The sequence below is a fragment of the Calliphora vicina genome, chromosome 2, assembly GCF_958450345.1.
Source record: "Calliphora vicina chromosome 2, idCalVici1.1, whole genome shotgun sequence".
Classification (NCBI taxonomy): Eukaryota; Metazoa; Arthropoda; class Insecta; order Diptera; family Calliphoridae; genus Calliphora; species Calliphora vicina.
Window position 1 is genome coordinate 61584984 of NC_088781.1, and position 26107 is coordinate 61611090.

Sequence of the window (26107 nt, forward strand, 5' to 3'; positions counted from 1 at the left end):
AGTGATATCAAAAAAGTTATTTTATAATAGATATTTTGTGACTTTAAAAATAAAAATTCATTTAAAACAGTTAATATTCAACGTAAAAATAAAAGTTCGCATGAAGCTCTTTAAAAGTAGTTTTAAATATCCGGCATAAAAAAAACTTATTTGAGGAGTTTTATTTTTTCGTACAAAAACTGATTTGAGGAGTTTTATTTTGTCGGTTATAAAATAAAAGTAAATTGAGGAGTTTTATTTTTCCCGCCAGAAAATAAAACTAATTTTATGTAAATTGAAACCTAAAGCTTGTCGCTGGTCAAATCGTTACAATTTATAAAGCACTTTGCCTTGCAATTAAATAGTCATTAAAATAAAATCAAGTGGGATTTTAATTTGTTATTGTTTAATTTCTATTATCAAATTGTTTTTGTTTTTTTTTTCTTAAACAAATAAATTACTACAAACATTATATCAGATAGATTCAATTAAGGAATATACTAAAAAAATGTAAAAAATGACGAAAAGAGTTTTATTTTCTGACGGCAAAAATAAAACTCCTCAAATGACTTTTACTTTCTGGCGGAAAAAATAAAACTCCTGAAATGAATTTTTTTTCTGACTGGAAAAATAAAACTCCTCAAATGATTTTTTTTATGACGGAAAAATAAAACTCCTCAAATGAGTTTTTTAAGAGTTTCATGCAAACTTTTATTTTTATGTTGAATAATAACTGTTAACTGTGGAGTTGAAATGTTGTCGACTAACTTCTTTCGATATCGAAAAACTGGCAGTTAGTATTTTTAATTTCTCTATTAGCAACTGAGAATAGTTATATCAAAAAATGTTGTTTTATAAACCTTTGGTAAATTTAAAAAGTTTTTATTTGTTCATTGTAACTTCACATAAACAATTAGCACTCTTCACAATAACTTATTAAGAGATGAACATTAAGGTGCAATGCTCCTTTAAATAACGATCAACATTTTGAACATTTTAAAAGGCAAGTGGCATGTTGGATGCTCTAAGGATTATGGCGTTAAACTAGTACTAATCCCAAGATATTATAATTAACATATTAATCTTTTTCTCAGAAGAACTATTATAATTTTAAAACTTTTACTGTTGGCAACGATGTTGTGTAATTTTTGGACACTGATCAATCTGTAACTAAATCATAGGCACAAACATATATATGCTTTACTTTTTAAATTTTTAGGACAATTTTTTTTTATTTTTTTTAAGCATATTTTCCAATAATGAGTGCATAAAATTGCGCCACCTAATAATAAGTAATATAAAATGTGCCAAGTCATATAAAATGACTTATAAGACGAAGGTAGAGGAATGTAGAGGAAAATAATTTAAAGCCCTTAAAATAAACCATAGATTATTTATGATGTTTCCCAACAACTTTTGGGTCAGGACCGTTTATTTACACGTCAAATCGAACATTTTAATACCCATATTAACCATATTTAAAATAGAGATGAGCGATCCCGTGATTTTTGAAGAATGTCGTTCTCAGTGATTATGATTTATAAATCACTGTTCTTTTAAACTGTGACCGTGATCACGTTTTGTCTATGTTTAGCAAAATAACAATTATGAAGAATGTATTCTTTTCATTCTTAAATCTGCTCTTATGTTAACCAAAAACTAATAATTGCCGATTTAAAAACGTCTGTTAAAAAAAATTTAAACAAAATTTAAAGATAACTAACTGACGTATTACTTAACATTTTATTTTATACGCTTATTTTATGTGTTGGAGGTTTATATAAAATTATGCGCCTAAAAATATGCAGTAACTGTTGTTATCTCTGAATGTTGAAAGATATAAAGGAACGACATTTAACAGTATGTATGCTGAAAAAAATGAAAGAACGACTTAAATGTACCTGTTACTTGCTATATTCAATAACAGTTGTTACCAGTGATTTTTCAATCACAATGATTAAATCACAGGTATTGAAATATCGCTCATCTCTAATTTAAAACATGATATTAAATAACATTTAACGTATTTTGATTTAATTTCAAAATATTAAACATTTTTATAAAAAACAGTTGCAGAATGCTAAAGTGAATCGAAAAAGGTTTTTAGTAACTTTAAAAATTTTTTTAATCTGTTTCTATACCATTTTTAATTGAAATTGAGAACAGTATACGTGATATCGAGTAGTGTTTTCAAGCCGGTTAACCGAAACCCCGGTTTTTCTTCGAAATATCGGTTTTTTGCAAACCGGTTAATTTAAAATGTTGATTTTTGGTTAACCGGTTTATCCGGTTTTTATCACTCGGTTAACTGTTTTTTAAAATTTGGGACTAAAATTAATAAATCTCATGTTTTGGTGCTTTTTTATATTCATTGTTTATACATTATACAAATCATTTGGTTTTATTTGAAACCTAACTGCTGATTTACAATATAAACCTCTTTAGATAAAACTTTTTAAGAATTACAATGATTCTAAATATTAGAGGACGATGAGATTACTTAAACATTTGTTCAGAATAAATTGCACATAATGAAACTATTAAAAATTAAATTCAGCATAATTCTAGAAGTTAAGCTAGATCAGACGCACATACCTTCTTTCAATAAATTTGACTTCATTAGTGTATTTTGTTCTTAAAATTTTGTTTTAGTAATCATTACAAAGTTCCTTTTCAGAAATAAACATTCTAAATACATTTTTAAAATTATTAAATATTTAATAAAAAAAATTGTGATTTACATTTTTTAGTTGATATTTAATGAATAACTCAATAATGAAAATAAGAATTATATAGTTAGTAACATATTTATACTCAATTCAATTTGACTGAGATAAAAATTTTAAAATTTTTACAAAATAAAATAGACTAGCACATTTTAATATTTATAGTTGTTTAATAATAACCATTCCTGACAACTAAAAACCAAAAATTGTAAAGCTATGTATACTTTATTTGACATTTTATGTTTTCTTCACATATATGTCGGTTAACCGGTTTTTTCGAAGTCGGTTAACCGAAAAACCGGTTTTCTAAAAATGGCCAATTTTCGGTTAACCGACAAACCGGGTTTTTATAAACACTAATATCGAGTAATTCCAAATGATATTGAGAATTTCCATTTTAAATTGAGAAAATTCCAGAAGATATTGAGAATTTCAATATTAAATTGAGAAAATTCCAAATGAAATAGAGAAATTCGATATGAAATTGAGAAAATTGCAAATTAAATTGAAACACGACAAACCAACCATGTTTCTTACGACAAAATAAATTAAAATGATATAATCGTTAATTTTGTTAACGATGGTTTTTTTAATTTAAAATAATTTATATAATGTTTCTCAATTTTATTCAAAATTTTCTCAATTTCATTTGGAATTTTCTAAATTTTAATTTGAAATTCTCAATTTCAAATCGAATTTGAAATTCTCGAAATTTAAAATGGAAATTCTCAGTTCTGTTTGGAATTTTCTCAATTTCATATTGAAATTCTCAATTTTAATTGGAATTTTCTCAATTTATAGTTGGAATTCTCAATTTTAATTGGAATTTTCTCAATTTCAATGAAAAATGCTGTAATAAATATGTATGTCTTATGGTACGATATGCTTCCTCTTAAAACAAATTTATATCTTTGTGAATTCTCTATTACCATTTGATAAACTTCATTGATCAGAAGTATCAGTAATATAAAGGGAAAACGGATTCATGGAACTTATTGTTTTTCCTGTCATTTTTATATAGCAGAGCATTTTAGAATATTTTAAGAAATTTGACATCGATTTGTTACTGCATATTTTTGCATAGGTTTTCCCATAAGAGCTTATTATTGAATTTATTAGTTTTTAGAGCATGCTTGACCATTATTATATTTTTTCTGTTATCTAATTTTTCAACATTTTTCTAATTTTATATTTATAAAAAAAACCTTTTTTTTCAGATAAAATCGTCCTTAACTCTTTTTTTCATAATGTCTTAATGTGTTTAAAATCGTTATGGAAATTTGTAGAAAAATACGAATATGTATATCAATAGCGACTACTTAATGTCATTGTTTGAATTTAAAGTCCAGCTGTCTTGAAAAAAACTAGTCATTCGAAAAATTCTAGACCATTCGAAAGAACTTTAAAAATGGAATATAAATTTTGGCTTTCAATAATGTACTGGTTAAAATTTGTCTGTACTTGAGTGACTTTGTATTATGTTTAAATCTAGAGACACGAAAACTTTTTATATTACTTTCAAATAAATTAACTTTACTATTTAAAATACATACATATCGAATGCAGTTTTAAAGAGAGCAGAAAAACTGTTTATTTGGCTAATTCATAAGGAATATTAAATTCTTTCTTGTATAAGAATTCATGTCAAGTGAAGCAACTTTTGAAATCGATGTCTTCCGATCGGGATGAAATTTGCACTTTTTCAACAAAATCAGTGGAGGTCTCCTGATTATACATTTTGGTCAAGCAAAGGTTTTTCATACCTAATTTTTCATCCTTAAACTGTGATATATTTTATAGATTATATAAGGTTAAGCTAATTTGTTATTAATTGTTGAAATACTTATGTAAAATCTCATAATTTGTAAATTGTAAACTTGAAAAATTTGAATAAAGGAAAAAAATATATAATATAATAATATACATTTTGGTCAAGCAGGTGTTTTTTTCCCCATATATATAGTTCTTAGCAAAATGTGCCCCAAATAGTTTAGATAGTTATTTCATTATCCCGATTGGAAGACATCGATTACCTCTTTGTACTTACGCTTAAAATCGGACATGTACGGGAATACCTTTCCTGTGTTCTTTAATTCTTTTTTTCCACTGGCCGAAGTTCTGGACAGTTGGATGGATTTGCCTCCCCTGGTACAAAACTGTCATTATTATTTGAATAATATTCAAGGGCCTTTTATCCATAGTGGCATAATGCAATATCGGGCCAAAAATATGAAGGTACTCTCTGCTGTTAAGAAAGGTAAAAGGCGTTTTTGTAGACACTCCGTAATACATATTCTGTACATATATCGTGCCTGATGTCACAAATGATTGGCTTCTTTTGCCACAACTGCAAATGGATTGCCACGCAAGAAACTTCTTAAAAACTTCGTTGGTTTTTTTGCTACATAAAAATCTTCACCCGGAAGTTTTGAAAAGTCTACCAGTACATAAGTTTATTCATCCATCACACAACAGTTGTATTTTTATATAAAATTTCAGCAACATTTTTTCGCTCGTTCTTTTGCTTCTAAGTTCTTCACTATATTGCGATATGTAACTTTCTGAAGTTTACACGACTTCAACCCATCAAAGTATCAGAGCCCTTAAAGTTGAACATTTTTTGTTCGGAACAATTTTTTTTTATATGTAGTTTGACATTCTATTTTTGAGAGAGACTTCAAACTACATATAAAAAAAAAAATTGTTCCGAACAAAAAATGTTTCTGAAACTCATGGGTGAATTCAGCTTAACTTTACGAGCTGCTTTTCTGATAGGAGTGTTCGGTGCTCTTCGAAAGAACTGTTCGACTTCTTTTGACTTGCCAATATCTTCCTGATCGAGGCTTTTTTTCAATGTTTAAGTCTTCCTTATGCTGTTTAATTATAATAATCTTTTGCTATTTTTTTTTTGAAGATCCATATGGGATTTGTTTGAAAAGTTTTAATTATTTGTTCACGTACTTTTTTTCTTTGAACATTATTAACGAAATGACAGTTGTAAATTAACATATTATTAAAAGCTAACTTGATTAAAAAATCATAATTTGTTAAACCAATGATAAGTTTTGGCTGGAGTAGTGTGTATAAGTTTTTTAGACTCACTCTTTATTGTTGTATTTTCGTAAAATATAAATCAAAATGCTATTTAGAAATACATGAGTTTGTCATGTATTTCATGTATCCCTACTGAGTTTATCAAGCCACCTAATGATATATCACTGGACGAAATTGAAAGTTTGATGGAAATTAAATATTATGAAAAAATGTAACTGCAAGTAAAGAAATTTCTCTACTAAAATTACTTAAAATCTAATTCTATTTTTCTGAACAATTGGAGATAGCCGCATTTGAACTATGAAAAAGCTGCTGCATAACCTTATAGAAATTAGGTTAGTTGCAATCTTTTTTTAGATGTCGTGCCTTTAAGCACACTTTTCATTACACAGTACAACACATGATTTTGGGACTCAATTCTGACAATTGCACGTGAAAGTAGCCCCAAAAATAAGAACTTCTGCATCATTAGTTTTGTCATGTTGGCTGCCATATTAATTTAATGGCCATACGATTTTTTTTTTCCTCAAGGTGGATTTTTATCACTTTTTCTATATTTTAGCATGGTTATATATCGTATACCGTACGGAATATCTCTTTTGTGGCTGAAGTAAAGTTGTAGATATTGAATAGTAGAAAAAAAGTACGGAACATACCTACCCGAAAAAGATGCATCCAGTGCCTTAAAAATCGCCAAAATGCCCATTTTTTAAATTTTTGAATCAATTTTTCTCCTTTTTTGCTCAATAACTGGATTACAAATCCAGTTATGGACCGATCACCATGAAATTAGGTCGTGTGATTTGTGTCTATATAAAAGTTATTTATTATGAATTTTTGTATGTATACCATAATTTTTTACAGATTTATGCACTTTAAAGTGATTTTCGTAAGCGTGTCTTATATGTGAGCTATGACTAATTATGGACCGAAAAATGAACTGAAAAATGTTGTACTGTGTTATACATCATGTTTTTCAATAGGAACAAATTAACGCCAAAATAGTATTATTCAAAAAAAGATACCACTTTTCGTGAAAAAAATCGACATACTGGTGAAAAACCGTACTTTAGTATAAAAAAGTGTTTATTTTAAATAGCTTCTTAAGAATACTATTGCATCTATTCATCTACCATTCTGGAACGAATTTTGTTTTCGACATATGGTGCTTCCGAAAAACATCTTTCACATCATTTTCATAACAAATCTGCAAGTATTTTCCTCTTGTTCCTTCAGAAATAAAATGATCTATTTCTTTTGCAAGTTGAAAATCTACATTATAATTTGGTTTCGTTATTGTTATTTGGGGTTTTTACATTTATTAATAATATCTTTTAGCCTTTTAGCAATCGAAATATTTTCATTTTGTTCGAGCTCCTCATCTGAGATAAAATCAATTTCATTTGAAGAGGATTTAAATTGAGTTTTGTTAGATAAATTACAAAAAATGTTGAAGAATTGATTTTCTAGAGCCCCACTCAAGAAAAACCAAAAATACCGTTTTCCTTTATTAACTATATTATAGCAGGAGTTGAGCTTAACAACTTTGCTGAACGTCACTTTGCGATATTCGGGTATGTAGAATTTCAAAATGAATAGTCACACAAAAATGACAATTTCCCCTATTTATTTATGAAAAACGGGATTTGGAAAATCCCGAAAACGCCGGGATTTAAAATTTAAAAATCCCGGGCTTCGGAATTTAGAAAATCCCGAAAACCCCGGGATTCCCCGTTTTGCATCTCTACTTGTGATACACATATGTATATAAATTATGTTTAGAATGACACTAATATCGACAAACGACGAACGCAGAAGACGGAGTTATGTCTAATGCCGAAAAGGCGAAAATTTTCAAATGTATGTATGTATGTTTTTACATTTGTTTTTAACAAATTTTCTTTGTTATGTGTATTGCATGAACAGCAAAAATGTGTACTCATATGTTTATTATAGTAAATTTATTTACACCAAAATGAAAATTATGTAGTGGAGTTTGGAAAAACCAAAATTTAAAACCCAGTACGTTAATACCTAATTTATCTGGTTTTTCTTGCCATATACTAACACACATATACATGCGCACATTTAAATTAGGTAAAAACTCACTGCAGTACGGAAATTTGGAATTGGATTAAAAAAGTATTCAAAATTAAACACTTCCAATATTTGACTTCATAATATGAGTTCTGAATTCACGAAGTCAGATTAATTAAAATTTTTTCAGAATAAGTGGAACTTCTTTAATATGCATGTTTAAATGCATGAACAATGCAAATGAAAAATTTGGCACAGATAATTTCCAACAATATGATGTTCGAAATGTGAATCGGATAGACCGAAAAAGTTACTTTGCTTAAGAGATAAATATCGTGTAACCAATACGTGACAACACTCCATGATTTTACTTAGCGCTCATACAAATGTACTCCAGTAAATGAGTTTTTCGCTCAACGATATCTTAAATATGTATGTCAAAATGAATATAAAATCCAACTAAAGTTAGCTCTATATATTCTTGTAAAAATTATGGTCCATAGATCTTATTTAGAATTATTTGTATTATAAGATTCTGTATAGGTTCTACTTAAAATTCATAACAGTAAGGAAATTGGGCTCATTCGTTAAAATATGGCCATAAAATTAGTTTTTCTCGAAAATCGCAAAATTTAAATCGCAGGTACGGAAAAACTGTTGATGGTATTGACATCATTTTTATATTCCCTATTGTAATCTCAATAAATCCCAATGTGATGATCAACAAACTCTGAAATATGTTTAACAACATTTTTTAACAATTTGAAAATGGAGATTTAAAACTGCGGTTAAAAAAATTAAATTTTTTTGGTCTTACCTGCGAATTGGTTAGCGGTATCCTACGAAGACAAATACTCATATACAAGTAATATAGATATATTTTAAGTAAAAATTGCCTTTTGTTTTAAAATTTCTTAAAATATGTTATTTTTTTTAATTTTTTCCGAATTTTAGCGATAATAAAGTTTGTGAGTCATTTTGACCCAAAGGAAATATATATTTAATCTCCAAAAGATTTTTTATTGTAATTTTCATTAATATAAATAAATCTACACATTTATGTAAAATAATACAGAATGTTAAGGAGTTTCACAAATTTATTTCATATAAATAGTAGTGGAGAGGGGTGCACGTTTGAACAGGGGCACCTTTGAACAATGTTAAAATAATCTCAGTTAATAATTTTTTAAATTTTGGTATAGGGTAAGAGTAGATAAAAATTAACCAACTAAGTTGTTTACTTTCATTTCATTGAGCGGTCAATTTTAGGAAATTATTTCTGTTTTTTAAAAAAGTGAAAAAATTGTTTTTTAAAAAAGTGAAAAAAATACATTTTTACAATTCAAGCCATTATTGTTAGTATTAAAAGCAAGGACCTAAAATAATTATCAAAATTTTAGGAATCGAAAAAATTGCCCCTTTTTAAGAAATATTTAAAAAAGTTTCACAGTAACAGTTATGAGCAACATAAAAAATAAAAGTTTGTCATAACTGTTATTCAATTTATATTTTTTCATTGTTTTGAAACACTTATATTTGAGAAATACATATTTTTTTCTTGTCAATAAAAATTATGTAGTAACAAATATTTTTTTATATCATTTAAAAATGTTGTCCAACAATTTCAATCAATAATTATCAATTTTTTTTTAATTTTAAGTAAAATTCATGGGTGCAAATATTACATATTTAAGAAGACGTATGGTATCTTCTCATTTTGATGCATACCAAGAGAATTAGAGCAAGATCAGAATAAAAAATTAAGAACAACAATATCGATGTTAGAAGTTGATTCGTCTTCGGATGACGATACAGAAAGTGACAGCATATGCGCTAATAGAAAACTACAGACCCCCAAAAGAGGATGTGGATATAAATTTACTGAATTACTGACATGCTTAAAAGTACAATACGCATTTTGTAAAACAATTTGCATATATTATCCACGATGTCACATCCACACAAGTAACTGTAGAGAGGGCATTTTCTGCTCTGCGGATTATTTTGGATGACCAACGGTGTAATTTATCTGATGAAAAATTAAGATCAATAATGTTTGTAAAGTTAAAATAAAGTTCATTTATTTAGAGCTTATATTTGGCCAAATGTTGATTTTTTTAAAGTTGTTGTTAATTAAAAATAAACCATGAATTAATAATATAATAATAAATATCAAATTTGTCTATTTTATTGTTTCATTCAGTTAAATTTTATAATAAATAAAAATATTTCTTAAATGACAACTGATTTTTTTATTTCTTATCAATAAGTATTACACAAAGAAAAATAAAATATTTATTGAAATTTAATAATTATGTATAAGAAATATTTTTTTTCGTTGCCTATAACTGTTACCAAACAAGGAAAAAATATTAATTGGAATTAAATAGTTATGGCTAAGAAAAAACATAAAAGTTGAACTGTAATAGTTTTTTTTAAGAAATATCGCATAAAAATTATAACTCTTATGTCCTTGATTAAAACTAAATCTTTTATAATGGAACCTTGAACATCAGGTATTAAATTATATAGTATATTTTTATATAAAAATTATATGTAAATATTTTTAATAGTTTTTTTAAAAAAGATCCAAAATAGGAATAATTTCCTCTTTAATGGGCCACAACTATTAAGTTAGTAAAAGTTGGAATTAGTTTAATGGATTTTAGAAAAGTATAGGAAATCATCTTATATCTAAAAAAAAGTCCAGACAATGCCCGGCCCTTTTTTATTTTAATTTTTGTGTAAAAACTCTAGTTGTGATTTATTGAACAAGACCAGTAAATGATAACAACGATGAAGATAGTAATGATGATAATGATGAAGAAGATAATAATAATAATGTTTAAGATAATGAAGGTTATGATAATTGGGATATTTGTGGTGAATTTGAGAATGTAGAATAATACAAATATTTTAATTTATTTTTTATTAAAAATGTAAAACGAAACCAAAAATTCCCCAAAAAGTTTTAATTTTTTTTATTTTTTCAGATTAATTTTTACATTTACCGAATTTAGTGAAAGCAAAAACTGGATACAAATTTATACTTATAGGAATATATATTACGTATTAACTTATTCTTTGAATTTATTTTGATTTCAAAGTTACAGCGAAAATTATGTTTTTCCGAAAAACAAAAAAACTGTTTTTATGTATTTATGATTATTCATTACAGAAATTTATAATGCTCTCTTTTGTGGATTCTTTGAAAAAATTGTGTGAAAATCTATAATTAGATTTTAAATTAAATTTATACTAATACTAGCTGTCCCGGCTGTCATAGCTCACACAAAGTTTGAAGACTCCCACTTAATAGTACTCCAGATATGCAATAATACATTTTTACTTTGTATGGGAGGTGCCATGCCCATTGTTCCTATATAGGTTACTAAACCAACCAGGAATCTAAACCATCCAGGGACCCACTCAAACACACACAACAAATTTCATCGAAATCGGCAAATTTCATGGAAGCAGTTAAGGAGGAGTTCAGTTATTAACACACGTACAGAAATTAAGTATGCTTTAATTTCCAATTTTATTTATTAATTTATCGCTTTTCATTCCAAAATTGCATCATAAATTGTGAACTAATGTCTTTTTTTCCATAAAACAATAATGCGTTTAACGGGTTAAACATTTTTTTTTAAATTTTTTTCTAAAATGCTTTGATATTATGTGCTTATAATAACTCATCAATTAAAAAATATAATATTTTAAAACTACGGCTTCTATGAATTAATCGCCACTTTGGGTATCATTGAACCCATTGTGCGTAGACCGACAGTACCATCGAATTACCAACTGTTTTGCCTAGATCGTTGCATTATTTATTTTAATTAATTATTGTTCAAATTGGGTCAAATCGAATTGAAATATTATTAAATAAAATAGTATGAGTAGTTTTAAGACAAATATCGCCAGCTTTGGTGTTGGGCGAAGTCCTCACGAGTATGGGGTTAAGATATGTAGGTCAACTGTAATCCAAAGATACTTTTTATAAAAGCTTTTTGAAATATAAAATATATAAAAATAGAAATACTTTCAGCACAGTTGCAGTTTGTTGTAAAACTCAACAAGAGCATGCAAAATTATTGAGAGCTACACAAGCAGCAATTTCAAAATATTTTCGAGCAGCAGGATTAATCTAAGAGCAGGAAAATTGGGTACCATACAAATTGAAGCCGATTTTGCATGTCCGAAAAGAAGCTTGAACGCTATAAAATAAATTAATTTGGCACCGAATTATTACTGGCGATAAAAAATGTTTCCATTACGATAACCCGAAGCTTAAGAGATCGTATGAAAAGCCCTGCCAACTAGTCAAATCGACACCAAAGCCAAAAATCCAAGGCCCTAAAGTAATGATCTGTATTTGGTGGGAGCAAAAGTGTGCTATCTATTATACAGTGCAACAGTACAAAAAACACACGATCATGACAGTATACGTTCGACTCCAATACCAAAGGGTAGTAAAATACTATACTCAGTTTGTTCATTTTGGTGACCAATTTTTTTATGGCCCCCAAAGATTTTGAAAATCAGTGGGCCCTAAAAAATGGTGTCATCAATGTTTTCCCCAAAAATAGCTTTTTCGTGCACTTTTTTGACGATAAAACAAGATTTAAAAAAATGTTAACAAAATTTGTCTGGCGGACTCTTAGCTATATTATTGCAATATAAAGTTAAGCGCTATCACCAAGTCTAAATTAGCTGTTGGCCAAAAACTGATGATACAATTTTTTGAGGGCCCACTGATTTTCAGAATCTTTGGGGACAAACTGAGTATAGGGTTTTACTACCCTTTGGTAGTAGAATCGAACCTATACTGTCATGATCGTGTGTTTTTCCAAAAGTCTTCATTTGTTGCATAGTGCTATGAGTGCTATGAGCTGCCATCACAGGGAACCTGTACCAAACGCAACTGATTCGTTTGAAGCACGCATTGACAAAAAAGCCTTCAATATGCAGCCAGACATGAAACCGTAATATTCCATCATGCCATCGCTCGGCTACATGGTGCAATATCTGTGAAAAAATATTTAGAATGAAGTGGTTGGGAAATTTTGCTTCACCCACTTATAGTCCAGACATTGCCCAGTCCGAATACTATTTATGTCGATCGATGGAGAATGCTCTCTCCGAGATATGCTTCACTTTGCAACAGAGAATCCGATATTGGCTTTATTCGTTCTTGGAGTCAAAAGATGAGCAGTTCTTTTGGCTCGGAATTAATATATTGACAGAAAGATGGAAAAATATTTCAAAATAAAAGCTAAAAACTTGAAAAAAATCCACAGTTTTAAGTCATACACCCACTAATTTAAGATGCGTTTGAAAGACAATTATGTACTCTTAAGACTACATAATTCAAAAAATATTAGTTTTCAAAAATGCATTAAATTTTCAGATGCGCTTTTGGAAATGTTCTCTAATTAATATTTTTAGTATAGTCTATTTTTAATAAAATTTGTGTTAAATCAATAAAATCCGACTACAGCTACTTAATATACCAATATTTAAATTTACAAAGAAAGTTAATTTTTTCGATATAAAAGAAATTAAGTCATGAGAATAATCGCGAGTTTTTCTATATTTAAAGGATTACAACTGGAAATATCAAAGGATGCGAACATGGTTAAAATTGGAAGACCCTAGGTTAAAAAAATGTGTTATTTATGTGTTCTTTATTGGAATTCATGATATAAATTTTGATATATGTATACTAGACCGTCTCACTTTTAATTTTTTTTCGAAATTCCTTCATGAACATCGATTTTCTTAATCTACTCTAAAAACCAAGAATTTTGGTGTATAACACTTAAATATGGATGAACGGGAAGTGGTCTCTCAAATCGCTTTTTCGTTTTTTTAGCCAAAATGCATTTTTTCCAAAAAATTAAAAAATCTTGCTTTAGTAATTTGCCTCTAATTTAAGCAGTTCATAACGGATTTGAACCTAATTACATGCATTAGAAAGCTAATTAAATTTCCTAAATGTTTCTTAAAGTAACATTGCCATTTTGTTCGATGGTCTTTTATTCATAGCATTACAAATTCAGATTTTCAAATACAAACTTATAATTTTTTTTAATTTTTGCTTACATTTTCTTTTATAAAAATTGAACGAGGAACAATTTTTATATTCTGGGAATGCAGTATGGTAGGAAATTTTAAAATGAAGATTTTGATGTAATTAACAGTAGCATTCTGTTAAGAAAAACTGCAGTTTTAGTTGAAATGATGAAATGACTAAAGTTGTTTATTTGTAAATTTGCTTAAATTTCATAATAAATTAAGAAGAGATTGATGTTGGTTTTTTATTTTTTCAAATTTGATAAAATTGTACTTTTGTTGGACGAAATGGCATCCACTTTAAAAGTGTAATATTTTTGAAGGACGGTTAAAGGGAATCCCACAATTCCTAAAAATTGGAGCGAAAATCCCAAAAATGGTATTTTTTACAATTTTGCCAATAGGGCCCCCCACATTTCCATCGGTGCTGGGAAAATACTTTATAGTTTAATAGGGAACACATCGAGGTTTCCAGGTCTGCTTTCCGTGTTTTGATCCCAGCAAAAATCTACTATTTTTTGAATTTTTAAATTGAAAATCGTTTATTTTTGGATCCATAATTGATATTGCTCTAGCATCTTTTGTATATTATTTGCGATTTAGTTGTCTAACTAACAAAAAAAATCGAGTCCATTCGGTCCAAAAGTACGACCTATATTTTTAAAAAAGCGGACCAAGGTATGGCAAAATTTTAAAATTTCAATTTTGAAATGCCTATACTTCGGAAATTATAAGAGATAAATAGCACACGTAAACACGTTTTTCAAGACCTAACCAAGCGCTTTCCAAAAATCAGATGGGAAACAAGAAATGGAACGTGTTTAAAAATTTTACAAGTCGACTACTACACTACTTTGAGCTCCCATAGCGCCGTCCCTGGAGCATTTGTAGGGCGCATTTTAAAATATTAAACTAGAATACTCCTTGGCTACCCTCATGTCAAATATTATCCCGATCGGACCAGCCGTTTAGAAATGCCAGATTTATTTCTAAACAATTTTGATTCTGCCCCACTGTGTAGTGATGGAAAACAGAGAGCAAAATGATTTGATTCAAGTCTTTTTAGCATTTTCCCAAAATTCATCCAAACTGCAACCAAAGTACAATTTTAACAAATTTGAAAAAATAAAAAACCAACATCAATCTCTTCTTACTTTATATTAATGTATTTATGAAATTGATGCAAATTTACAAATGAACAACTTTAGTAATTTCATCATTTTAACTAAAACTGAACAGAATGCTACTGTTATTTACATCAAAATCTTCATTTTAAAATTTCCTACCATACTGCATTTACAGAATATAAAAATTTTACCTTGTTCAATTTTTATATAAGAAAAGGTAAGCAAAAATTAAAAAAAAATGATAAGTTCTTATTTGAAAATCTGAATTTGTAATGCTATGAATAAAAAACCATCGAACAAAATTTGCTTTAAGAAACATTTAGGAAATTTAATTAGCTTTCTAATGAATGTAATTAAGTTCAAATCTGTTAAGAATTGCTTGAGTTAGAAGCAAATTACTAAATGAAGATTTTTTAATTTTTTTGAAAAAATGCATTTTGCCTAAAAAAACGAAAAAACGATTTGAGAGACCACTTCCCGTTCATCCATATTTAAGTGTTATACACCAAAATTCTTGGTTTTTAGAGTAGATTAAGAAAATCGATGTTCATGAAGGAATTTCGAAAAAAAGTATAAAAACTGAGACGGTCTAATGTATACTCTTATATTTTTAAAATATTTAAATTCAGACTGCTTCTCTTTTTATAATTCTAGCTTCTTGCAAACAATCCGTCTATAATTTCATGCCTTAAATTGAAAAAATTATTCAAATGTTTATCCAACATGATTAAATTTTAAAAAAAATATATCTTTGCTAGTACAGCCTCCAATAAAACAACAAAGGTACTTTAGAAAGGATTTCCCTACTTAAGTTTTTGCACACACTAGAATTATTATATTTTTGCAAGGTTAACAATGTGTTTATACCTGATTTGTTTTATAAACGGTTTTATATTTCTGCGTTTTACAACATAAAATAAAATCCATTGAAACAACAGCATTCCAATAAATGTGCGAGGGAATTTTAAAAGACGCTGTTATATGTGTGTAAGACAAGCATTAAGTACCTTGTTCACTTTTGCTTAAGTGTCCCATTGAAATACTAGTATAACAAAATGTGTGGTACGTATCAGTAAAGCCTCTTGGACAAACACAATTTAAGGACATGGAGTATAGAGTAGCATGAACAGATACTCGAAAGCATCTACGAACACACACACACTGATTGGACTAGTTGAATGGTATTAAAACTTAATCCTACAAGGATGTAATATATTTAGTAAATCTTATAACTGGGATTTTCCCACAATTATGGTTAGGCGAAATTTTATGAGCTGCCCTTAGATTAAGTAGTCGGTGCAGGTAGCCACACTATAGGCAGACTCTAGCACATGCACGAGATATTTAGCACGAGTCTCTCCCTCTTACCTGAAGACGCGTTTTGAAGGGTATGCAACTAGTGATTAGCACCTGCTAAGTAACCAATATGTGCAATTAATACAAGTTTAAGTATAAAACGACCATGTAAATCAGATAAATTACACATTCAGTCCACTACCAGCGAACAAGAAAAACGCTAAAGATAAATTTGACAAAATGACACAAGTAATAAAACAAAATATGGTAAGTTAAAATCTTTGTTTATTTTAGCACATACACAAAATCTATAAATATTTGTGTTACTTTTTTTCTCCATTTAGAATATACGCAAAAGACGTATTATGGAAGCTTTAAAAGAAGTGGAGACGGAAGCACCTACTATAAGCTTGGACTCAGCAGCAACCAAAAAAGATGAACCCACTACATCTGATGGGTTGAAGAAAAAGCTCATCTCAACAAACATAAGAGACAGAACTTCATTAGATGCGTTAAAGATCTCAACAGAAGAAGAACATATATTAGATGAGCTTATGCAACAGCTGATCTCATCAGACGATGAAGACGAACCCACACCAGATGACTTGAATAAAATGGTGATCGCAACAGATAAACATACACCAAATCAACTGAAAAATGAGCAGATCTCAACAGAGGAACCTACACAATATGATGTGCATAATGTTGAAATCTCAACAGAGGAACCTACACAATATGAAGTGCATACTGTTGAAATCTCTACAGAGGAACCTACACCAGATGAGGTGCATAATGTTGAACCCTCACCAAAGGAACCTACACCAGATGAGGTGCATAATGTTGAAATCTCAACAGAGGAACCTACACAATTTGATGTGCATAATGTTGAAATATCAACAGACGAACCTACACAATATGATGTGCATAATGTGGAAATCTCAACAGAGGAATCTACACCAGAGGTGGTAAAGAATGAGCCGATCTCAACAGGCGACCCAACACCAGATGTGCACAATAATGAGCCGACCTCAACAGATCAACCTACACTAGCTGTGGTGAAGAATGAGCCTACATTAGCAGACGAACCAAAATTAGACGATCTAGAGAAGCAAAAGCTATTAAAAGAAAGAGAACAACAAATAAAATTACTCGTAGAACAGTCGAAATTGGTCGACGAAAAATTAACAATGTTGGAAAATTGGGAAAGAAGCAAACGCGATGGTTTGGAAAAATTAGTAGTAGTAGTGGAAAAACTACAAGACTTGGAAGATGAAGCCGAAAAATTGGAAGACTTCCTTTGGTCACACAACATTGAAGTAGACGAAAAAGATTACGAAATATACTTTAATAAATGTGAGTCTGAAAATCCCATTGATAAATCTGCAAAGTCATTGAGACCTGAAACACCCAAGCCAGAAGAACAACAAATTAAAAGGATAAAAATATCGGCCACATCCACGCCTATTTCCAGAAAACCTAAGCAAAGCGATATTGCTGACAAATTTGAAGCTAACGAAGATGGCATGGTAGTGATAGGACCAAATGGCACTATGATTTCCAAAACAGCTTTACAAGCCATCAACTGGAACTTGTCGGGAGCAGCACTTACCCGCAAAATTCTAATGGAAGTTTTTGGCCGTGAAACTCTAGCCTTTCACACATTGACGGGAAAACCTTCACCGGCCTTTATGGACTGCGATAAGCCCATGAAAAATCAATTGGAACCATTAAAAGTAGCCGATATTATACATTTGGTGATGGAACACACCCAGCTAACGGCAAAGGAAGTGAGAAATGCTATTACCACCAAGTGTGCTGATGAGAATAAAATGTTTAGACAAAGAGAGAAGAAACGACAAAATGCTGCTTTGAAACTAAAAAAGTAGAAAGATGATCATTTATCTAAAAGTATTTTGTATATTTTTTTTAACTCCCTCCCTCGTTCTCATACAGATTGCATTTACCAGTGAAGTTTTTCTACAAATAATCCAAGATTATTAAAGTTTAGGAATGTGTTATTACAAACATTAACTATTGACAAATTTTAAATTAACCAAAAAAATTATGTATGATTTGTTTTAAAATTTAAATTTTATCTAAAATATTTTCACAGACAAAAAGTACTGAAATAAGAATTTGTATTCCTAAACTAAGCAAAAATAAATTTATTCGCATTACTGAAATACTCGTATTTGATTTGTTTATTTACTTACCCAACATTGATTTCCCCTTGACGAGATCTTCAGCATTAATAATAACTTTCTGAGTTTCTAATTTGGAAGAAGTTTGACTTTTTAAATCAGCTCCTCTTGGCTTCAATGTAACTATATATTTAGTGGGTTTTGTAGCGGTAAGTAAAATATTTCTGAAAAAGTAAATTTACAAAATAATTTTGGAGAAACACAAAATTTAATGCTGAAAAAAATAAAAAAAGAGTCGTTAAAAAAAAATTGGTGAAAAATTATTCTCCGTCATATTAAAATTTAAAAAAAACATTTAAAAGTTTATATAATTCAGGAATCTATATATCGTCACCTGAAATGCAAAAGCGCATAAAAACCAAAAACTTCAAAATTGAGGTTTCAATTGATATTTTTTTTTACAGCGCCCAAATCGATTTTTTTTTTGGCAAAAGTTAAAAAAAAAGAAAATAAAAATTGTTACAAAATAATTTATTTTCTTAAAGGCAACACTAAAAGCAATCAACAAAATTTAATTAAAAAAAACAGTTGACAACACTGCCGGTCTGCTAGGCTTTAAAAGTTGAAACTTTAAACACATGTTCTTAAATAAGTGTTAAAACAGTGTTACAATTGTATAACGATCAAACCTTATAAAATAAAGTTATAAAGTATTTAAAAAAACAAACGTAGCCCAAGGTAAGTAGTTTTATGGCATATTTTTGAATTTTATTTTTGTTGAGTCCTTGTCGTAATCCTTGATATTGTGATTGTGTAGGTTTGTAGTATCGCCATAGCCTATAAGTTCCGTGGACCAAAAGTTGTGTTTGGGCACGAACTTGCATGGAAGTTTAAATGTGGAAGTGTTCGCCAAAGTGTGTATTTTGAGTGTATATTCATATCTCGCCAGCATTTCAATTGCCATTTTATTTTAGCACAATTTTTGATTACACGTACCGAAATGCTTTCGGATTAAATAAAAAACTTGAGACCGTTTGTTGTCCAATCCGATATACTAATAGAGTGGGTTCTTCAAACAATCAATAAAAATCTGAATATTAACAAAAAAATCAAATAAAACAAAATGTATATAATTTTCTTTTACATATAAAAACAAGTAAGAAAGTATGGTCGGTCAAGCCCGACCATATAATACCCTACACTAAGTAAAAGAGCAAAAACATTTGTCTCTTAAAATTTCAATTATTTATATTTTTGAGAGATTTTCGGAAGTGGGCCTTATTTCGGGGCTACGACCAATTATGGACCGATCACCATGAACTTAGGTCGTGTGATTTATGTCTATATGAAAGTTTACTATGTTGAATTTTGTGAGTATACTAACATTTTTAAGAGATTTATGCACGTTAAAGTGATTTTCGAAAGCGAGTGTATATGGGAGCTACGACTTATTATGAACCGATCGTAACAAAGTTTGGTGACATGAATTTCGTATATATAAAACTTAGTTGGAGCGCAATTTGTGGAGATACATTTATAAATTAAATATTTATGACCGATAAAGTCCAATTTCTGAAGGACATTTGTTTGGACCGATAATGGACCGATTTCAGCCAGTTTCAATAGGCTTTGTCCTTATTGTGCAAAATTTTAATGAAATATCTTCAAAATTGCGACCTGTACTCTGCGCACAAGGTTTACATGGACATACAGCCAGCCAAACAGACGGACGGACATCGTTTAATCGACTCAGCAAGTGATTCTAAGTCGATCGGTATACTTTATGGTGGGTGTTAGACAAATATTTTTGGGCGTTACAAACATCTGCACAAACGCATAATACCCTCCCCACTATGGTGGTGTATGGTTTTATATATACAAAATTCATGTCACCAAATTTTGTTACGATCGGTCCATAACTAGTCATAGCTCCCATATACACCCGCTTTCGAAAATCACTTTAACGTGCATAAATCTCTTAAAAATGTCGGTATATACACCAAATTCAACATAAATAACTTTCATACAGACATAAATCACACGACCTAATTTCATGGTGATCAGTCCATAATTGGTCATAGCTCTCATATAAGGCCCACTTCGAAAATTACTTACGAATATAAATTATTGATATGTTAAAAGAAAAATCTTTTTGCTCATTTACTTGGTGTAATTTATTACATAGTCGGGCTTGACCGACCATACTTTCTTACTTGTTTTTGTTTAAATTTATTTATATGCCATGTACATTAAATGTGCTGAAATTAAAGGCTCTGACATGAAATTTAATTTGGAACCATAGTGCAGCGAGATACACATCTTCAAAAATATTTAGCTTTATATCTTTAGAAATAACGACTTTATTAAAAAAAGAAAATCATATTTGAAACCTCAACCCTTTTCAATTTATTTAGTTTTTTGTCTCTTCGGTAAAATTTTAAAAAGTGATGATAGGCCATTTTGCATTTTATCGAATCGAATATTTTTGACTAAATTTTCTGACCAGTCAACCGAAATATCAAAGTAACACTGAATTCGATGAACAATAAACAATAAACACTATGTGCTTTGTTTTTATTGAATGCGTGAAAGTCTCTTAAAAAAACTTATTTTTACAATATTTTCAAATTAATATATTTATCTAGCCAGAGCACACTGACGGCAAAGTTTTGCAAAAAATCCTAAACGATGACTTCAAAAAATATAATTGTTTAGCCAATTGGCAATATATGCCAATAAACTATGTTTTAAAGACTATAGAAAATGTGGTTAGTAAAGTAACCACCCAACCGCAAAGAGTTAAAAGAAGGTTTTGCTCATTTACTTAGTGTAGGGTATTATATGGCCGGGCTATGTTTGCACTCTATTTACCTATATCAATTAAGAAAATAATATTTTTTTATTCGGACTACATTTACCAGAAGCCGTAACGAATTTTATAGTCATCGGTCCATAACTGGTAATAGCTCTCATATAAGTACCACTGATGAAGAAACATTAATCTACCCAATAAATGTCGACATTGAACCAACATTTTACTCAGATTGCCATACGTTACTGCTGGATTTTGTGATGATCATTCCATGTCTTAAAACTCATGCAGATATCATTAATGAACTGATATCGTTAAGGAAACCAAAATGAGTCTCAAATAAATTCAAATAACGGTACAATATTTTATGACGATCGCCCCATAATACCGAACAATTTATTAAAGTATTTTATCATTCCGTTTGTAAAACATCGGTATATTGGTTGGATATGAGGAGCCGCAGAACACAAGGAACTTTTTCGTTTCTTTTCAAAAATTTGTTTTTTGTTAATTTTATAATATTTCAGCAAAACAATCAAGTCAGCAAGTTTTCTTTAACTTTCTTACTAAGTAAATGGGTTCTAAAAAATTTGTGTTTAACAAAACGTACAACATCAGTACAAAACGAAAAATTATTTAATTTCAATGTGTAATTTGTTTATATATTAGATCAGGATTAAAAACATTCATTTAAAATATTATTATTTAAAAAAACTCATAAAAACATACTTTTTAATTTTGTTTCTAACAAAACGTACTTTTTTCTTTATTTTTTAACAAAAGGTTCTTTTTCCGATATTAAAATGGTTATATATCTAACATCCTTAACATGATTAATGTGGTGACTTATGTCAGTTAGATGTATCTATTGATAAGTAAGAAACTTGTTACCATTTCCAGGTTCATGCAGTTTTTTATGGGGGCGAAATAAATAAAACTCAATTTCCCAAAAAGTTGAAATGTGCGAAAAAGTACCTTTTGTTCTGCGGCTCCTCATATATTCAGGGTCTTTATATAACTCTAAGACGATATAGCTATGTCCGTCTAGAGGAAGAACTTAAGGGAATGAAATTTTCCGCAAACTTTAGTGTCGAAACATGAACAAAAAGGTTGAACCTATTAAAAGTTTTGGATCAGAATATATGAAGAACGTTGTTTGGATTATCCACTTTTCCAATAATCTATCTTCTATATAAATAAAAATCAAATGTCGTTCGTTGGTTATATCAGTTGAGAACGGACAGTCCGATTTTTTAAAATGTTGGCCATAGTCCAACTTAGGTTTTTACGGAATTAAAAATTGGCCACTTTTACGCCCACTTTTTTCGATTTATCTAAAATCGGAAAACGGCTACACCGATTTGGCTATTTTTTTGTTTAAATGTTCGTAGTTATCCAATTTATATTTTTATTGAAAGAAAAATTGACCACGCCTACTTTTACGCACACTTTTTCCAATTTATCTAAAATCGGAATTGAAATTGTTCATGTTACCGATCTTCGAATTTCTTGAGAAAAATATAAAATTTTACAACATTAACCTGTGTTTTACACGCTTGAACGTGAAATTCATTTATTATTAACAGCTTTATTAAAATATAAAACTAAAATTATTAATTAAAATTCGAAAACGAGATAAAATTATATAGCAAATAAAATTACTCATACGTTGTCATACAAAAAAATTTATCTAGAGGATGCAAACACATTTTTTGTATAAGGGTATTCCCTAAACTTTACAAATATAATTAAAAGTATGTATTTCAGTGTTGTCTACATTCTAAATTCGCTAATAACTTGGGCAATACGCGTTTAATCAAGAAAATGAGCTCGGCCTGTGATCACTTATATTTCGGAACAAAAATTGAATTTTAATTTAAAAACTTAAAATTTCTAAATTCGCTAATAACTTAGCCAATAAGCGTTTAATCGAGAAAAGCAGCTCGATCTGTAATCACTCATATTTCAGACCAAAACTCGACTACGTATATAAAAACTCAAAATATCTTAATTCGCTAATAACTTGGCCAATAAGCGTTTAATCAAGAAAAGGAGCTCGATCTGTGATCACTCATATTTCTGAACAAAAACTCAAAATATCTAAATTCGCTAATAACTTGGCCAATATGCGTTTAATCAAGAAAAGGAGCTCGATCTGTGATCACTCATTTTTCCGACCAAAATTCGATTACTTATTTATAAAAACTCAAAATATGTGCATTGATTTACAGTATTCTTTTGTTGCAAGACTTTTCCATAACGAGCGAGTGCTTTGAGCGGACGTTGTACATATTTCCACTCAAAGTACTCGTTCGCTATAGAAAAACAGCACATTAGGTTTTTGACAACAAACTTAGGTTCTTTGTCTCTCAGTAGCGCTTCTATGTATTCTATGTCATTCAATAATACGTTTTTTTTTTCTTTTCAACTATTTTTACTCTTTTCAAACCGCTTCTCACAACATGTCGTGTCAGCTAGTATAAAATATAAGGTAATATCGGCTGAACCAGGTAAATGTTTTTTTACAAAGTGCGAAAATATCGTTGCGCTTATTATATTGGTGTTAGGTATAAATTCGGCACAGAAGTTTCAAACACTCCTCTTACTTGCGTCTGAGAGCACCAGTTGATATTTTAACTCTTGGTTAAAGTTGGATATTTCAGCAAGATAACGACTGGCTACTCTACCATGCCCACGACAATTGTACACACCACCTCAAAGCTCGGACTTAAACGTTATTGAGCGCGTGTGGGAAATTCTACAACGGAAGATTCGAAAACATCTTATTACTTATGCACCAATGTTAAAGGAGAACCTTCCAGAAGAATGGCAAAATATAACGTCCGCAGAATTGGAAAATTTAGTGACTTAGATGTCCAGACGTGTTGGCCCAACGAAATATTGAATTTAATGAAAATTTGTATTCGCTGAAAAATGTTTATTTAGTTTAAAGATAGTATGTAGACTTTTGTCAACATATTTTTTTTAATTTTTTGTGAATAGCAATTTAAGTCCGCTAGTTACGAAAATAATGGTCGTACGTAGACTTTTGTCGGTCATTGTATGTTTTCGCTAGTCTATGTTAGTCTATGCTTTCGTTATTATTGTTCATTTGGGAAAGGCAAAAGTACCCCAAGACAGGTCATACAATATGCATATGAAGAAACATTTATAAAGATTTTTCAAGACACTTACCTTAGTCCTTGAAGGTGTTTTAAATTTGCGGGTATTCCATTTCCGACAACTGTCATTCGTGATTTGGAGTTCTTTAATTTTGTATTCATTACGTTTTTAATTTAATAGTTAACATTGCGTTTACTAACATAACTTTGATATAATTTGCTTTAATATTTCACAAATTATAATTTTCAAAATTTTTATTTTTTTAAATTTTTTTAAGTTTTTTATGTTTAAAAAATAATAATTCTGACACAATTTAAAACCAGTGTTAGAAACGGATTTTGTTATAAATTTTTTGGGGTAGCTAACCCAAGAAACAATGTAATTTATTTTCCGTTTTATTTCAAATTTTCTAGTTTTTTCATTATAGTCACTTAATAATAAATATTTAGAACAATTAAGAAATTATAACAATGATAAACTATATCTTATATATAAAATCTCGTGTCACAATGTTTGTGTTTGAACTCCTTCGAAACGGCTAAACCGATTTTTATGAAATTTTGTATGTATATTTGGGAGCTATGAGAAAAGCGAGCTTTGACCGAAAGGCGCCCAGTATATGCCGACAGACATGAAACCGTAATATTCCATCAATACAACACTCGGCCACATATTGCAATACCTGTTAAAATGTATTTAGAATGAAGAGCTCGTAGAAAAGATAAAATCGGACATATCTTCAGATGCTAACGTTATTAAAAAAATACTAATTTGTTGGACCAATGATAAGTTTTGGCTGAAATAGTGTGTATAAGTTTTCAAAACAATATTTGTTTTAATTTCATTTCAAATGCTTTACTATGTTATCCCTAATGAGAACTAAACCAAAATCAACGAAAAGATACATTTCAAGATTAAATTCTTCAAAATATCGTACCTTTAGTAGAGAACGACTTAAATACAGGATGTATGGTCACGTTATTTATGAAACTACTAAAACTGTGTTTTCCTTATTGTTTTGTTGTTTTACTTCTTGTATTTATTACTTTATTTAATCAAATTATTTAATTTCTATGACTAGAATTTTCTGCTGATGTTTGCACCTTTTCAACTTCAATTTCATCTGCCAACTCAACCTATTTCAGTTTTGAAAAACATTAAATTGCTGGTTTCAGCAAATTGTACAATTACAAACATTTGACTTTGAATTCACATTTAGGAAACTTTGTCATTTCAATTAGAGGAACACAGCAACTTAGTCGTAAAAAAATCCACTGTTGCAACAAAATCTCTACTGAAAAGCTAAAAGGTGTTTGCTGCACTCAACTCACGAGCAGCACTTAACAATAAAAGAAAATCACTAATAGTAGAGGGGAGACACTGAATGTGCCAGCAACAATCCTCTATTGTAGTCTTACTGCCAACAACAGCAACAACGACTTTATCAACGAAACAATTGCATATACAAACAACCCGAGAATGGATACAATTCATAGATGTACAACATGGCATTGGATAAACACAGATAAGAATATAAACACAGGGGTGGTCCTTATTTTGACCTTTTTAAATTTTCGATACTCTCAAGTGCTCTCGGTCATTTAGACCTAGATACTGAAACTTTAGCAAGACCGAATAACGTTTAGAGGTTTCACATTTTATTTGAAGATTCGAATTTTGGGAAATATTTTCAAAAATGTTGAACAAAAAAGTGTAATTTTGTTGTGCAAATGG

General features: G+C 29.5%; 2 protein-coding genes across 2 annotated transcripts in view; one reads left to right on the top strand and one right to left on the bottom strand.

Moving 5' to 3' along the window:
• LOC135950506 (uncharacterized) overlaps positions 1–24671 on the bottom strand; it is a 36257-nt gene extending 11586 nt beyond the window's left edge. The window contains exons 1-2 of the mRNA XM_065500042.1: positions 24446–24671; positions 18511–18662 (exon numbers count right to left, since the gene is read on the bottom strand). Coding sequence (XP_065356114.1) covers positions 18511–18662; positions 24446–24534 — 241 coding nt within the window. The 5' untranslated portion in view covers positions 24535–24671. The remainder of the gene's footprint in view (positions 1–18510; positions 18663–24445) is intronic.
• Positions 16538–18183, top strand: Elba1 (Early boundary activity 1). Its single transcript, XM_065502562.1, has 2 exons — positions 16538–16564; positions 16642–18183. The coding sequence occupies exons 1-2, from the start codon at positions 16538–16540 to the stop codon at positions 18181–18183; spliced, it is 1569 nt and encodes a 522-aa protein (XP_065358634.1).
• Positions 24672–26107: the final 1436 nt, after the last annotated feature.

Coding starts and splice junctions, on each gene's coding strand:
- Elba1 (XM_065502562.1), top strand. CDS start 16,538: ATGACACAAGTAATAAAACAAAATATG. Junction 16,565..16,641: donor AAGTAATAAAACAAAATATG/GTAAGTTAAAAT, acceptor TTCTCCATTTAG/AATATACGCAAAAGACGTAT.